This window comes from Schistocerca nitens, chromosome 3 (assembly GCF_023898315.1).
Source record: "Schistocerca nitens isolate TAMUIC-IGC-003100 chromosome 3, iqSchNite1.1, whole genome shotgun sequence".
NCBI classification, from domain to species: domain Eukaryota; kingdom Metazoa; phylum Arthropoda; class Insecta; order Orthoptera; family Acrididae; genus Schistocerca; species Schistocerca nitens.
Window position 1 is genome coordinate 747,750,630 of NC_064616.1, and position 16,971 is coordinate 747,767,600.

Genomic DNA, 16,971 nt, shown 5'->3' on the forward strand with positions numbered 1-16,971 from the left:
TGATTAACATCAGAATAAGTTAGTTCCAATCGTGGCCACCAGGTGCAAAACTGGCACTGTACACTATTTGTATGATGGTGTGACATGCACGCTGTCATTTGACAAGTCATAACATGAGTGACCATATGGTTGTTGAGAAGAGAGACTGTGTGCTGTTAGTGAAACTGTATTATGTGAACAGCTTCAATTACACTGTTGCATTGAGAGAATATCACTGACAGAAACACCTGAGGAGAGGACCAATGTCATTAGCTTCATGTGGCACTTGGAAGAGGCAAGCGTCTTATCCCTGTAGAAGTTATTGACGAGTTTGCTGTTGGTGTAACTGACGGTGCAGCATGTTCCCTAGGTATTGGTAGTACTTGTTCAGTGTCCTGAGAATTGTCCATCCCATGGTCAACAGTATGGAAAGTTTTGCAGTCTATGTGACACTGGTACCCATACAAGATCCAGATGCTGCTGCAACTGAAACCTTATGATTCACAGTGACATTTTGAATTTGGTCTTCGATTTGTGGCACAGATGAACGTTGGTGACATCTTGCCAGGCATTATGCTATGGACTAATGAGGCACATTTTGCTCTACAGGATGCAGTGAATACACAGGACTGCAGAATTTGGGGTACTGTTAAACTGCACATTGTGCACAAAGACCCACTGCATGTGTACCATGACATCTGAATGTTATTGAGACCTTCTACAGCATTTCTGCTTTGGAAGAGCGCAACTGAGTGGAAGCGTCTGTTTTCATGCAACTTGGTTAATAAACAATCAACATTATGCCTTTCTCACTTGTTTGACCTTTTCTGCCCACTTGTTTGACCTTTTCTGCCCTCATCCCATTCCTAATCCATTACGTATGGAAACATTTCTATATATCTTCCTTGCATTCACAGCACTAAATTTGCATGTGGTGGATAAAATTGGAACTAATTTTTTTCCAGTGTAAATCAGTTCTGCTATAATGAATTAGCATGTCTACAAAGTTTCCTGCCACACGATAATTACAGCCCACATTGGACCTCCACGAATAGCTGCATTTTAATTATAATCTTCCAGTATAATATGGCTGCACGCAATACACGAATGCATTGAACTGGTGAGAAGACATGTTAGTAAACTACTGTGATAGAACATTACAATATAGATTTTACAGCAACAGGCAAACAGTGACATTTTAACAAATTTATTCTAGCTGCAGATTCATATGTGAAGAAAATGTTTGCTATAAATTCATTCAGATGCCCCATTTGTTCTTCAAATTTTGAGTCTGTTTACTAGGCTAACTGCTTTGAGCTACAGAATTAGATGTTGCAAAAATATTATTTATTTCTTATCACCCTCACTGCTTACATGTTCTTTCTGTACATGAGAAGCCATTGTTTTACTATGTTAGCTTAAAAAAAATCAGTAAAATGGTACAACAGCAAGATGCTGTACTCCCTAATGATTCTTTAAACAAAGCAGCCACACATTGTTTTCCTGAATAATACCAGGCTTGAAAAGATTTCCTTATGACTCACTGTCTTAACAACAGAAAATCCGAAAACCACCAGAAAAATATAAATGAACAGAAGTGAAAGTATTCATTTATTGGCCTATATTGATTCTTGCAAGCTACTGAAGTAGTAACTACTGCAACACAGTAAGGAGCTCTTTAGTGTTGTTGCTGATATTATCATATGTGGTTGTTTTAAACATTGATTTTAGTAACTCAATGTCAGCTGCACAGTCTGTAAATGGCAAAAAATGAACTGTGATTTTACCTAACAAATGAAAATGAGTATAGGCTCAATTCCTTGAACTCTTACGCAGTAATAACTCTCGGAGGGAAAATTTTATTTACCTGAAATTAACAAGGATGTAAGTAATGGAAATTAATTCTTACTGTGAGTGTAAGAGAGAGACAGGTTGATATGTATAATTGAAAACAGAAATGATGACAGAATTTGCTTATTCTCCTAGAGCTGGTCTTAGTTTCTCATTTCATTGCTACAGCAGCCTCAGTAAACATTGCATTAATTTTAATAATAATAAATAATAAAAATAATAACACAACCCATTCTGGTGGCAAAATTGTATTCAGAGTCAATGGCCAAATTATTTTTCCTGGCATTCACAATCCTGTGAAAACAAATTTAACTTTAGATACCATGTGCACCAAATACTGACAACCTTCTGTCAATAATCATGCCTCACATCATTGTTTCCACTTTGGACAGTTAGGTAACATTGTACCAGTTTCCACAAAGTGGTACTTTTTCCCAGTATATTGATATTTCATACAAAATGTCTTGTTCAGGTTGTAACTGTAATAAGTAAATAAAACTCCTTCTCACTTTAGGCAATCAGAACCTGAGTACTAAATGTGGTATACCTTCTTTCTCCCTTTTGATAGAAAAGAGACAGCAATTATTTGTAATCTAATTTGTCCCTTTCATTCGTGATACTTTCTTTTGACAAGATTAATGCGCTCAAGCTTTCATTCGGTTCTGTTTCAGTATTTTTTTTCACCAGTGTTGCTTGTACATTAACGGTGATGGCCAGCAGTATGGATAGGTCTACCAAGAGTTGGCTGGTGTGCACTTTTTGTACGGGTTTACTGAATACAGTGGAAGAACAGCACAATAGCGTTATGCTGAGCTCTTTCCACAGTGAAGGCAACTACATCACAGTACAGGTTTTATCTGAGTGTTGTTGTATTACTATGTGTTTTGTGTAGTACATTTTAGTGATTTCATATTGCAGACTGTTTAGCTGTTGTGAAAGTATTTTCACAGAAGTGGAGGTAATTGGAGTAACAAATTTAATAAACCACAATTGCATTGTAACTCTGTGACAAATCACTGGATACCATGGTTCCCTTACTCCAAAATACTTGTCTGTGAAGCATATCTATATGTAATCAATATCTTATCATATGCAAAGCACTTTCCTGTGTTCACTCCACTGCTGCTTCTCTTTGAAGAGGCAGTTCGGAAAGTGGTCAGCATCACAATGTGTACAATTTGTGCAGTCACATTAAACTGACTTTCTTTGACCGTGTTAGAGTTACAAAATGTTGCAGTTTGTGAATACGGTTACACAACTGCTATACAGTTTCCTAGAAACATATGAAAATTTGTGCCAGACGGGGACTCCAATCCGGATTTCTCACTTATCACAAGCGGTCATCTTAACCACTTCGGCTATCTGAACACACTTCCAGGAATGATCCAAACTTCCACATGTTCTAGTGTCTACATTCCATAGTGCTCACACAGTATGTGATTCCCACATAGGCAGAGACATTATTTTCTTGTCAGGTTGCTTTGGGGTTGGGTTCTTTGGGGGAAAGGAGACCAGACAACGAGGTCATCGGTCTCATCAGATTAGGGAAGAACGGGGAAGGAAGTCGGCCATGCCCTTTCAGAGGAACCGTCCCGACATTTGCCTGGAGCCATTTTGGGAAATCACGGAAAACCTAAATCAGGATGGCCGGACGCAGGGTTGAACCGTCGTCCTCCCGAATGCGAGTCCAGTGTCTAACCACTGCGCCACCTCACTCGGTTAGGTTGCTTTGCTTTGGCATGAAATACAGCAGTGCAGTGTCTGTATTTGACAGTGTCTGTATAGTTTGATGCAACATTCCTTCAGACAGGCATGCATGCCCAAAGGAACATTACACCAAACTATACAGACACTGAACTGCTGTCTTAGACTTTTCACTTAGGGATCCTTGACAGAGTGTTGAATAGGGCTGTACCATAGGCCCACTTTTGTTTGCCTTCCTCCCTCAGAATTCATTGCATCTCAAAAATTATAGCTGTAATCTTCCTTGTCAACAGAACTATTCTCATCTTTTTCAGCGCACTTGGGCTAGGGGCCACCCTCTTGTTTTCATTGAGAAATATGATTTTTGTTTCATCCTAGGTTATTAAGAGATAGAAAAAAAAAATACTGGAGAGCAAGTAATCTGAATCAATCATTGCTCTAAAATGTCAGTTTCATGTATGTCTGAAAATGAGCAATTATGGGTCAACTGCACCATCGTAGACAGAGATTTCTGAAATCTATTATTTAATATGCAGTATTATACATTCTATCTAATGTGATGCTTACTTTGTCAACAACTCTCACAAATCTTCAATCAGTGGCCTTTGATATCTGTACCGTGCCTTCCCCCACACCCACCCTTTTCGGCAAATTGGCATTAATTGAACATCAAGTACACGCTTAATTTTGCAGTTGGGCTTCATCCATATTTAAATTTTGCTAGCTAGAATTATAAGGCCTTTAATGCAGATGCAAAAGCCTCATGTACACAGCTGCACATTTTTGTGAAAATATTTCATCACAGCAGAAAAGAACTTTTTCCATTATTTTTTTCAATAGTGGTAACAACCACATGCAGATAGTGTTTTTGCATACAGAGAAAGTTGGTAAAACATTGTTGGATTAATGCCATTTTCATGATGCAGATATATTCGTAAAATGTGTGTTGCCATTTCTAATATTGATAATTTGTTTGTTGTGAAACTTAATTACTTGCAAGAATGATCTTTCGAAGCACTATTTGTATCCATTCCTGACCAATGACTAGGAAAAAGGAAAGTAATAGCAGAATTTACTATGCTACAATAATGTGTGTCCACAAGGGGGGCGGGGAGAGGGGTAAAGGCAGGAGGGGACACTCGCTCCTCCTGGAATGTGGGTGTAGGATTTTGTTTTATTCATTACAGAATACTCTTGGATTTATAGCAATGATTGTCACTGATATAGTTAAACTACAAATTAACATTGCCATGTAGAACAGGAAATATTGTGACTTAATGACTACTACAGCATACACATGTCCATATGCCCATCAGCCTTTCTCAACTTCCTCAAGAATGCCTTTTCCCTTGTTGTACAACAGAATCTCAATAGTAATTTACCCTTTGTTTGTATAAAAAGAAGACATATGATGGCTTACAAATTCTACATTCAGTTTTACAGAGCAGAGCTATTGCAGTAAACTCTGAAGAAAACAATTGTCTGTACTTAATCTAGGAGTCCAGATGCTTCACTTGGAAGCAGAAAATCCCATTTTATGGACTAGAAAAGGGGGGTGGGGGGAAAGTGAAATTCCAAGGTCGAAAAGGTGTCCTTTCCAGGAATTGAAACCTTTTCAACTCTGTAGGGTGTAACACAGTGTAACGTGCAGTCATAGAGCTATGAATCCAGCTATCCAGGAGTACGGCTGCACAATAATTACAAACTGGAGTGACTGAGATGGACTTGGTTCAGTTCTAGGCTGTAAAAATTGATTCAATCGGCCAATCTTAGGGTAGTGTGGAAGATTTCTCGCATTCCTCTGCAGGCCCTAGACTACACTTTACATAACAAAGCCAAAAAATGTAGTTTTCAGAACATCTTTGGCTCACTTTTAGTTATGCCAGTGTACACCAAAAAATAGAATGCATGAAAGTGACGAAATAAATCCATTAATGTGGTCTTATGTATTTTGTAAACAAAGAAACGTTTGTAGATGACATCAAATCTAATAAGCCTTTCTTTATAGTTCAAAGCCTGTTTATTCACTTTGTGGAGTATTAATGTTGGTAATTTTTGTTGATATCTAACAGGATTTTCTCAATTGGGCTGACTTTTTTCTGTTTCACATTTTTAGTTTCCTCTTCATACCACATTATGGGGCCCATAAGTATTTCACAGCTGCACATTTTTGTGAAAATATTTCATCACAGCAGAAAAGAACTTTTTCCATTATTTTTTTCAATAGTGGTAACAACCACATGCAGATAGTGTTTTTGCATACAGAGAAAGTTGGTAAAACATTGTTGGATTAATGCCATTTTCATGATGCAGATATATTCGTAAAATGTGTGTTGCCATTTCTAATATTAATAATTTGTTTGTTGTGAAACTTAATTACTTGCAAGAATGATCTTTCGAAGCACTATTTGTATCCATTCCTGACCAATGACTAGGGAAAAGGAAAGTAATAGCAGAATTTACTATGCTACAATAATGTGTGTCCACAAGGGGGGCGGGGAGAGGGGTAAAGGCAGAAGGGGACACTCGCTCCTCCTGGAATGTGGGTGTAGGATTTTGTTTTATTCATTACAGAATACTCTTGGATTTATAGCAATGATTGTCACTGATATAGTTAAACTACAAATTAACATTGCCATGTAGAACAGGAAATATTGTGACTTAATGACTACTACAGCATACACATGTCCATATGCCCATCAGCCTTTCTCAACTTCCTCAAGAATGCCTTTTCCCTTGTTGTACAACAGAATCTCAATAGTAATTTACCCTTTGTTTGTATAAAAAGAAGACATATGATGGCTTACAAATTCTACATTCAGTTTTACAGAGCAGAGCTATTGCAGTAAACTCTGAAGAAAACAATTGTCTGTACTTAATCTAGGAGTCCAGATGCTTCACTTGGAAGCAGAAAATCCCATTTTATGGACTAGAAAAGGGGGGTGGGGGGAAAGTGAAATTCCAAGGTCGAAAAGGTGTCCTTTCCAGGAATTGAAACCTTTTCAACTCTGTAGGGTGTAACACAGTGTAACGTGCAGTCATAGAGCTATGAATCCAGCTATCCAGGAGTACGGCTGCACAATAATTACAAACTGGAGTGACTGAGATGGACTTGGTTCAGTTCTAGGCTGTAAAAATTGATTCAATCGGCCAATCTTAGGGTAGTGTGGAAGATTTCTCGCATTCCTCTGCAGGCCCTAGACTACACTTTACATAACAAAGCCAAAAAATGTAGTTTTCAGAACATCTTTGGCTCACTTTTAGTTATGCCAGTGTACACCAAAAAATAGAATGCATGAAAGTGACGAAATAAATCCATTAATGTGGTCTTATGTATTTTGTAAACAAAGAAACGTTTGTAGATGACATCAAATCTAATAAGCCTTTCTTTATAGTTCAAAGCCTGTTTATTCACTTTGTGGAGTATTAATGTTGGTAATTTTTGTTGATATCTAACAGGATTTTCTCAATTGGGCTGACTTTTTTCTGTTTCACATTTTTAGTTTCCTCTTCATACCACATTATGGGGCCCATAAGTATTTCTTTTGTGAACATAATTTAGCTTTATTTTATAACTCACTGAATATGCAGAATTTAATCATATGAGGATGAAATTTTACATTGTAGAACCAAAAAGATGGAATTCAAAGTCATATTACACTTTGGCAACCAAGCCTGAGTATAGCTTGGCCAAAACGCTGTGTTCAAAAGACTGTGCCCTAATATAGCTTGAGCTGTGATTTTCTTGACACAGTAGCTGCCTGGAACTGGACTCATTTCATTTGAGAACAATGCATGGATGCTGTCAGTTTCTTACCAAAAAGAAAAAAAAGTTGTGAACATAAGAATTGTTGTATTGTTGCAACTGATTGAGTCAATGCATGCTTCTGTGTAGTGAGTTTTCTGCATGGATTTGGTAGGTTTTGCAATTAACTGTAATTCTGCTGTTTACTGAGTGAGAAATCTTGGGAAGTTTAAGAGGAGGAATTCAGGTATTTTTGATTGGAGGGAGAACTGTCTTAGTGGGAACAGGCTGAAGAAGATTTATATTTATGTAAACTGCATCACTAATATTGTTGATACAGATATTGCTGCTGTAATTACAATTTAGTTCTGTTTTATTTGTCTTAGACTTGTCCTTTTTACGTATGAATCTCATGATGAAGCAGCATCCAACACAGGTTTCCAGGATTTGTTTGGAGAAGACAAGACAATTTACTGGCCAAACAAGCAGAAAAGAAAAAAAAAATTGGTATTGCCCTGAATGCAGAAAACCTCTCTGCATGCCAGAATACTTCACACTTTACCATGCAAAAGCCAGTTATGTGTGAAACTGCTCAACAACTCACCTCACACTGTCTTTCATGGCAGGATAATTTTACTTTTTGCTATCCAGAGGGGTCTGGGTCGCTGGGTTGGGCTGCTGCACTGGCATCTGCATTGAACACCAATATGTCTGCATGTAGAAGGTTTTGTCGCCGTTCAAGACATACTGTATATAAGTCTGTTGATAATATAGAGCTGACTACTACCACTGCTGATAAGAAGAATAAAACACCTGTTAAATCTGTTGCTTCTCTTGCTATTCTTGATGGTCCTGTAGTTTTTGTAGGATGGAATTTTAGTTTTAGTTTAGATCTGAATGATACTTTTTTTTCCTCATGGTAATGGTTGGCTTACTGTAGTAATTGTTAGAGGACACAGTGATGTTAGTAATGTCCCTGGTCTGGAGAGTTTTTCTGAACGTGATGTTATCGCTATTCAAACACGTCTTTGTCATTGAGACAGTGTTTTGTTGTGGAAGATACTGAAGGCTTCTCACATTGTAGTCCATTCTAGGTTTCAAGCTTCTGTAAAACATCACCAGTCATGGAGATTTTACATTCTTTTAAATGTAGCACTCTTATTTTGTTGCTTCTGCAACAGTGTTCTGACCTATGTTGTCTACCGTAGGAAATCAGGTCTATCTCTTATCAATTTATTTGATATAAGTCACTCAACTGCCTTTGATACTATTTTTTTGAATGTAAGCTACATCTGATCTACACTTCCGTACTATCTCTTAGGAAGGTGTCAAGTGAATTTTTATCCACTTTTTTTTGTCTCTCATTTGTCTGGCTCAAAATACATTATCATTTGTTAATAAGCAACAAAATTATTCTGTTAGTTACTGTGGTATGGCACATGCTGATTTTATGCAATTTTTATAAAAGAGAAGTTTCTGTCCTAATACCCCTGACTTATATAAATTTCTGCAGAGCTAATTACAGTAATATCTGTTGCACATAATGCAACTGTTGCTTTTGTTATCATGCCAAAGCAAATTGTTTGTGCTAAATTACTATTTATGGCATATACCCATGAGTGAAGTTTTATAAAGGACTGAATTATTTTATGTAGTATGTAATAAAGTTGGTTTTATCCCTTAGCTGAGTACGTATTACTTTGTATTAATTCAGTGGTTCTGATGTATTGATGTCTGCAGCTTGTGGTCTAGTGGCTAGCTAGTGTTGCTGCCTCTCGATCACAGGGTCGTGAGTTCAATTCCCAGCTGGGTTGGAGATTTTGTGTGCCTGGAGACTGGGTGTTTGTGTTGTCCTCATCATTCCATTATCATTTGTGAAAGTGGCTAGATTGGACTTTGTACAGATTGGGAATTTGTACGGGTGCTGATGACTGCACAATTGAACACCCCACGAACCAAACATCATCTAATATATTGACAACAACATAACAATATAAATATTCATTTAGATTAGAATATTTTCATTAAACTTATTTCATGCTATTGCTCACAGAAGATTTTTTTGATATGGTGTTTTTATTTTATTTTTGTATTGGTAATCAAGAAATTATCATCCACATCTGCGCACAGTTTACCGTTATAGAAGCCTTTTTCACTTTCTTGAAAATAAGACAGGTTAGTTCTGAAATAACGTTGATTCATTGAGTGTGTGTTTGTTACTGTCGCTATGAGAATAAACTGAATATAGAAAATAATGTGTGGATGTGCTATTAATTATATTTTCATAAATTGTTTCAGGTTAAAGAAGGAGAGAAAGAGAAGTATGAAGAGTTTTGGGCACATAACAAATACATAGCAGGCAGTTACGATTCAAGGCGTGATTTCGAACTCTTAAACCAGGAACTGATGACCTGTGAGAATGGCACTTCAGCAAACAGACTGTTTTATCTAGCACTTCCACCATCAGTTTTTGAAGATGTAACTGTTCACATCAGAAATTCGTGCATGGCCGTGAAGTGAGTTTTTTGTTTGACATACATAAGATTTATCTGTAGTTTGACCAATGTATGATAGAAAAAATAGACTTAATGTATTAATAAACTACATTTTTCAAAATTTATCAGAATACAATCTGTAATTCTAGTCTCATACTTGCATTGACTGACCCTATCAAACTATTTTATCTTTCCTTTAAAAAATCTGTGGTTAACGGTTAAAACAGCATTTAAATCTGTAAATGTGAACAATAAATAAAAATAAAGCACGTTTCTTAGAACTGGTGTATTTTGCAGGAAAACATCATGTTGTTCACTGAAGTCATTTGAATATCTTTTTCAGAGGATGGACAAGAATAATTATAGAAAAACCATTTGGTCGAGATGCTGACAGCTCAAAACGATTGTCAGACCATTTGGCATCACTATTCAAGGAGGAGCAGATCTACCGAATTGACCATTACCTGGGGAAAGAAATGGTGCAGAATTTGATGACGTTAAGGTATGTTTTGAAACACTGTTTTATCTGGTGTGTGACTTGTATTGTCACCAGATCTTTACAAAACACTTCTTTGTGTTTGCTAAATGAGACATAAGTAAAATAAATAGTACAAAAATTGCTCTGAAAGACATATGTTTTTCTATCATGGGTTTTATCAGCATGTTATCGTGACAAGTTTAATTTAATGTTTGACAGAAAATAATTTCCACTGTATAATTTAAAATAAAGCTGTCACCAACCTGAAGATTGATTCGAACATGAAGGTGCTTTACTAATAGAATAAGTGATTACATCATAGGTGGGAAAGTTCTCCAAACTCATTGCCAAAGAGCGTAGTGCAGAATCGATGTGAACAATATTGACAGTCAGCCAAGCTTGACCAACTTCGACAGCAATGTCAGTCAGTGAAAAATCGAGACATCCAGCATGGAAAACTGTTGGTCCATGTAGAACATCGATTGTTTTGGCAGGATCAACATGCATGTTATAATAAGTCTCAACGTCTACAACTGTTTTGTAGATCGTAGGATGCCAGCAGTAAACATGATATGTGCAACGGCATGGCATGTTGCAGACTGACTGACATCTTACCAGGATCATCATTCAAATAGCAATGTGTACACTGGATGACGTCAGAGACTGATGACAGACTTAGAGAATTCTCACAGCAGAGGCAAGGCGTTATCCCAGATGCGTGCTGTAGTCGCTCTAGCAGCACGTGTGCCTGGGTGCTATTATAGGTGGTGTGACCTTACCTTCCTCTGTCCTTTGAACTGACATTCCCAGAAAGCTGTTGGTGTCACATAGTTCAATGTAGACTCCAACTTGTGATGCAGGTTGGCATTTTATACATTAACATTCAAAGTGTCAGAGGTGAAATGAGTGATAAGTGACAGAAAATAATATTAGGACTGACTTGAGATTGAGCTCCAGAACTGTACATTAGGTGTCTGACACACGCACTGTACCATATACCATGTATCATATCTTCATTACACTTAATTCACTACAGAATTTTAACAATTTGAATATTTGGGTGAAATAAATCTGAGGGAGTGAAAAAACCCTTTTTTTATTCACATATATGCAAATATTACAATTTAATAAAGATATCACATATCTTCATGAGGTGCAGCTCCCGTTGCAGCCAATAGAAAGACATACAAATAAATATATAGATTACTTCTAACTGTCAGGATCACAGTTTCCCATTTCAAGTGAGAAAAGAGGAAAGAAATGGGAATGAAGGAAAAGGTGAGAGGGGGAAAATGGGTCATTTACACAATACAGGCACATTAATGTGATCACCACCTATGTTTGATATTAACATACAACAACCCAATCACAGACAACAGGTGGCAGCACTAGCAGCAGAGGATATATAAAGTGTGTCGGGTGAATGCGGAAAACAGTGCAGCCATTGTCATAATGTGGAAACTGAACGATTTATCTGACGTCCAAAAGAGCATGATCATGATCACTGGCTTTCAGGCCAAGGGTGGAACCACTTCCGAAATGGCTAAGTCTGTAAACTGTTCTTTACCAAGCATAACAAAATGACAATATCAAAAACTGGTGCCGAGGCAGCTCTGGTGCACCATGGACCATAGATGATGGGTGCATGACAGCTGCAGAGATGTGTGTGTGGGTGAACAGATGTGCAACTATTGAGTAACTGACCACTCAGATTAACCAAGGGGCACCAACAGTATCTCCTCAATGACTGTTCAGCAAACATTGCTGCATATGAGCCCCTGCATCAGCTGCACCCACGCTGACTGCTGTTTACTGGTGCCGAAGGCCGAAATTTGCACCCCAACTGGACATCCACTCGGTGACAACAGGTTGCCTTATCAGATGAATAATGTTTTATGCTCTGTTGGACAAATGGCCATTGGTGTGTCGGATGTGGAACGTCTGAAAGCAAACACCCTGCAACCAGGAGGGAGCGTTATGGTCTGGGGAACGTGTTTGTGGTATTCTCTGGGTGGTCTCATCATTCTGGAAGGCACAGTGAATCAAAACAAGTATGCATCTACCTTTGGAGACCATGTCCATCCCTACATGTGGTCCATTTCTCCTTGGCCTGATGCCATTTACCAGCAGGGCAATGTAATGTGTCAAACGGCTTGCAATGTACATTTGTGGTTCTAAGAGCTCTAGGAGGAGGTTACTGTTCTTCCCTCACCACCAAACTACGCTGATTTAAACCCAATTGACAATCTGTGGGACCATATTGTTCAGGCTGTTTGTGCCATGATCCTCAGCCAAGAAACCAAATGCAGGTGGCCATGGCAATAGAGTCAGCATAGCTCCACATCCTTCTTGGTACCTTCCAGAATGACACTGACACTCTCCATGCATGTCCCATGATGCAAAGAGGTGGTTATTCAGGTTTTTGACAGGTGGTCATATTAATGTGACTGGACATTGTAGAACCCGTGTTAAACGGGATCCATGAAGTGCAAGGAAGTAAAGATTTAGTAAAACATGTCATAGAGGTTGAGAGATCACTCAGTTTGGGAAAAAAAGATATTAAAGTTAAGCACAAGAAGTAGAATAACACTGTTAATTAGTGTAGTACAGGGAGAGGAGTAATTAAATATAATAGAATGTTCCATATTTTTAGATGTAGATACTGATGAAAACGTGAACTGGAAGAAACATATAACTAGGATACTCAAACAACAAATTCAACAAGTTTTGCTTTTCGTATAATTGCTAGTTTTGCAAGTAAACAAATCAACATTTCATCATGCTGTGCACATTACCACTCATTATTGCTTATGGCATAATTTTCTTGGGTAACTCATAACTTAGAAAGCAAGCAGTGAGAAGAAAATGATGGAGGGAAGGAATCAAGTAAGAAATAGGGGCTGATATAGAAAGAAGAATAGAAAGAACACAAGGGGAAAATTGTTAACTTAATAAATAGAGTAAATGGGTGGTGACTGGGGAGGGGGAGGGGCACGAGGAGAAAAGAAAGAGAATGGAAGAAAGAGGGAAATAAAGGGAATGTGTAAGTGCAAGTGCAAGAATAATAAAGACTGAATTCAGTATGGGGTGATTGTAGGATTAAAGATTTGTAGTAGTTTTAGTTCTCATTTCTGAAGGCCAGGGAAACAAGAATTGAATTGAGTATCCAACTGGCCTATGTGGTGATCTGATTGCAAGCCATGACTTCAAAAAGGCAGAAACTTTGCTGCTTATAAAGGAAGATCATGTACAAAGGAGACATTAAATGTATGTGAGCTGGGATACAGAGAGAGGTCACAGTGTATGTAACTTGAAGGGTTGTGAGTAGCTTTGTGAATGGATTTGTGACTCCCTGCATATTGGATGGTATGTTTTATGTAGGATGAGATGCACTAGGTGATTGGTCGGAGGGACTGATCCACTAGAAATGAGAAGATGCATTTGGTTAAGACGTTTAAGCCTTCAGCAGTGTCTTTGTTTTTTTATAAATTACAGTAGTTTTTACCATTCTCATTCCCCCTTATTTGTTGATTTCTTTGCAAAAATAAAATTTTGCAATATGATACATACATTTATTTTGGCTAAAATTACTATATCTGCCACAGGTGTTGCACCATATCTGTTTGAATACAAAGTCTCAATCTCAGTATATCAAATTAGTTTTTATTAAATGAAGACACCCAGATAAATGGTCGCAGTTTCCTCCATTCCTCTTTATTACCTGCAGTGCTCAGCTGCTGTGAGTCGTGGGTCTTTCCTTTGTTTTTCTGATGTGTTATTCACAGTATATTTAATTATTGTTCATAATTAAATAGAAACCTTAAACACTCTCTCATGTCCTCTACGTTACAGCTCATTGTTCATGCTTATTGGTAGTCTCAACACTGCATCAGATGCACAATTATCCTCTGTTATCATATAGTCTGTTTTAAAATTTAAGTCTTGTAAACAGAAGGCCCAATATATCAGCCTACTGTGTGATTTTACATTTCATCAGAAGCTTCAGAGCGTGAGAGTATGTCAAGACAGCTATAGAATCACAAAAGCAATAGCCTTTCGATATAATTTATCATCTTAATGCCATTATTGGGACACTTCACAATTGATCCTATATCCACATGCATCTGTTGCTAAATAGGAAGCTGCTGTTGAATGTGTGTCTCCAAATAATCTGAGGTACATAATTTCTTTTGTAATTGGCATAAATTGCTCCAGACATTTCTCATCCCACAGTCACTCAGTTTTACTTTGCAGTAATCTGGTCACAGCTTTACAGTTCACAGCCAAACATGACACAAATCAACAGAGTCAAGGAAAACTTTGCATTGTTTTTTATTTCTAAATACTGAACAATCTGTAACTGCAAGAATCTTGTTTGGGTCATTCTTAACATTTATAATATATCTTCAGACTTTGATTTCACTACAACAATGTGTGTTTTTGCAAATTTAATTGTCATACTGTTTTAACATAATTTGTCAACCAATAATCAAAAAATTGAGAGATATTCTTTCCAGTCTTTGGATGCTGTTAGCACAGTCACCATGTCATGCAGGGTGGGCAAAACAAAACTGTCCTGGAGAATATTTACAGTAAGACTCAGAACAGTTTTTTGAAAGTTATGGTTTTTTATTAATTAAAGAGCCCATTTTATGTCATTTTTCCACTTAAGTTTTGTGTTTCAGGCTTCACTGGAGGTTTTGTCAAAACAATTATAGTCTTAAACTATTGTGCAAACAGTTCAGCACACATTCTGCACAAATTGTTCTTCACAATGAAAATGCACTGTTTTATTGTGAACACCACTTTATGTTGGATTCAACTGGTCGTTAAACATGTCTGCTCCTCTCACTCACTCATATGTAATGAAATAGCAAAGTACGTGGGAGATTTGCATGTGACAGCAGCTGATTGTTCCATCAAAATCACAGTTTTCAGCATTTTCTGTGATGGACAGTTCTCCTGTTTATTAGCAAGGGTCAGTTCCATGTCAATCTTATAAATATTTTCTAGGCCAGTTTTATTTTGTCCATGCTGTATAACTCATATTAAAATACAGTCCTTATGCAGCCCATTAAGTTAAAATAACTAAAAGAAAATGGTGCATCTCACACACACACACACACACACACACACACACACACACACACACACACATACAGGGTGTTACAAAAAGGTACGGCCAAACTTTCAGGAAATGTTCCTTACACACAAATAAAGAAAAGATGTTGTGTGGACATGTGTCCGGAAACGCTTAATTTCCATGTTAGAGCTCATTTTAGTTTCGTCCACCTACGCTCAATGGAGCACGTTATCATGATTTCATATGGGATACTCTACCTGTGCTGCTAGAACATGTGCCTTTACAAGTACGACACAACATGTGGTTCATGCACGATGGAGCTACTGCGCATTTCAGTCAAAGTGTTTGTACGCTTCTCAACAACAGATTTGGTGACCTATGGATTGGTAGAGGCGGACCAATTCCATGGCCTCCACACTCTCCTGACCTCAACCCTCTTGACTTTCATTTATGGGGGCATTTGAAAGCTCTTGTCTACGCAACCCCGATACCAAATGTAGAGACTCTTCGTGCTCGTATTGTGGACGGCTGTGATACAATACACCATTCTCCAGGGCTGCATCAGCGCATCAGGGATTCCATGCGACGGAGGGTGGATGCATGTATCCTCGCTAATGGAGCACATTTTGAACATTTCCTGTAACAAAGTGTTTGAAGTCACGCTGGTACATTCTGTTGCTGTGTGTTTCCATTCCATGATCAATGTGATTTGAAGAGAAGTAATAAAATGAGCTCTAACATGGAAAGTAAGTGTTTCTGGACACATGTCCACATTACATATTTTATTTCTTTGTGTGTGAGGAATGCTTCCTGAAAGTTTGGCCGTACCTTTTTGTAACACAGTAGAGAATGAGTCAAATATAATACTTTGATTATAATCACTCAGACCATTTTGTTTCAATCAGTGTTATTTAATATGTAAAACTAGGACACCTTTGTATTCAAAACCTCTTATGCTACAGCTCATGTAATTCTTTAACTTCTTTCAAGTCTGTGCAAATGAATGTTTTTACTGTATTTTCTTCCTCATCTTAAAGCATCAGTGATGCTTTATCATGACACATCATTGATATTTGAGGTGTGTTCTGTAACCGTATTGCCAAGCAATTATTTGCTGTTCATGAATGGATTAATACATTTTCCTTTTAATTTTTTTAATAAATGCATGGACTGTTCAATCTCATTCAAATCTGGAAACATTTGTTCTTCCCTTTCTGTGCTGGATAATAGGAACAGAGAGAGATAACAGATGAAAGTCTAACAGGCATTAGCCATAATTGCAATTGGTTGCATAGTTTTATTTTTATCAAATGTCTTAATAATGTGTTTTAAGTTTATAGTTGGAGGGCCCTGAAAAGAACCATGTCTTTTGACAAATTCATTTCACCTTGTGTTCCATGTAGATGGACAACAAAACTAATTCACAACATGTTAGGTGGAAGAACATGTAAAATTAATGTATATCTGAGATTTCTTCAAAACAGTTCACATAATTTGCCTATGTGGGTGACTGGGCAATATCTACCCAACACAAAACTTTCAAAATAACTAAAGAAATACTACCTTCTGATCTAGACACCATAAGCCAATACTTCCATTAGTGGAGGTTACAAACTAACTCAAATAAAACAGAAGT

General features: G+C 37.5%; 1 protein-coding gene across 4 annotated transcripts in view; it reads left to right on the top strand.

The window, feature by feature from the left end:
• The window catches only part of LOC126248736 (glucose-6-phosphate 1-dehydrogenase), a 312,938-nt gene that overhangs the window by 256,039 nt on the left and 39,928 nt on the right, over positions 1-16,971 (top strand). For all 4 annotated transcript variants that reach the window (XM_049950056.1, XM_049950055.1, XM_049950058.1 and 1 more), the window contains 2 exons: positions 9,578-9,795; positions 10,118-10,276. In XM_049950056.1, the coding sequence (XP_049806013.1) occupies positions 9,578-9,795; positions 10,118-10,276 (377 nt within the window). The remainder of the gene's footprint in view (positions 1-9,577; positions 9,796-10,117; positions 10,277-16,971) is intronic.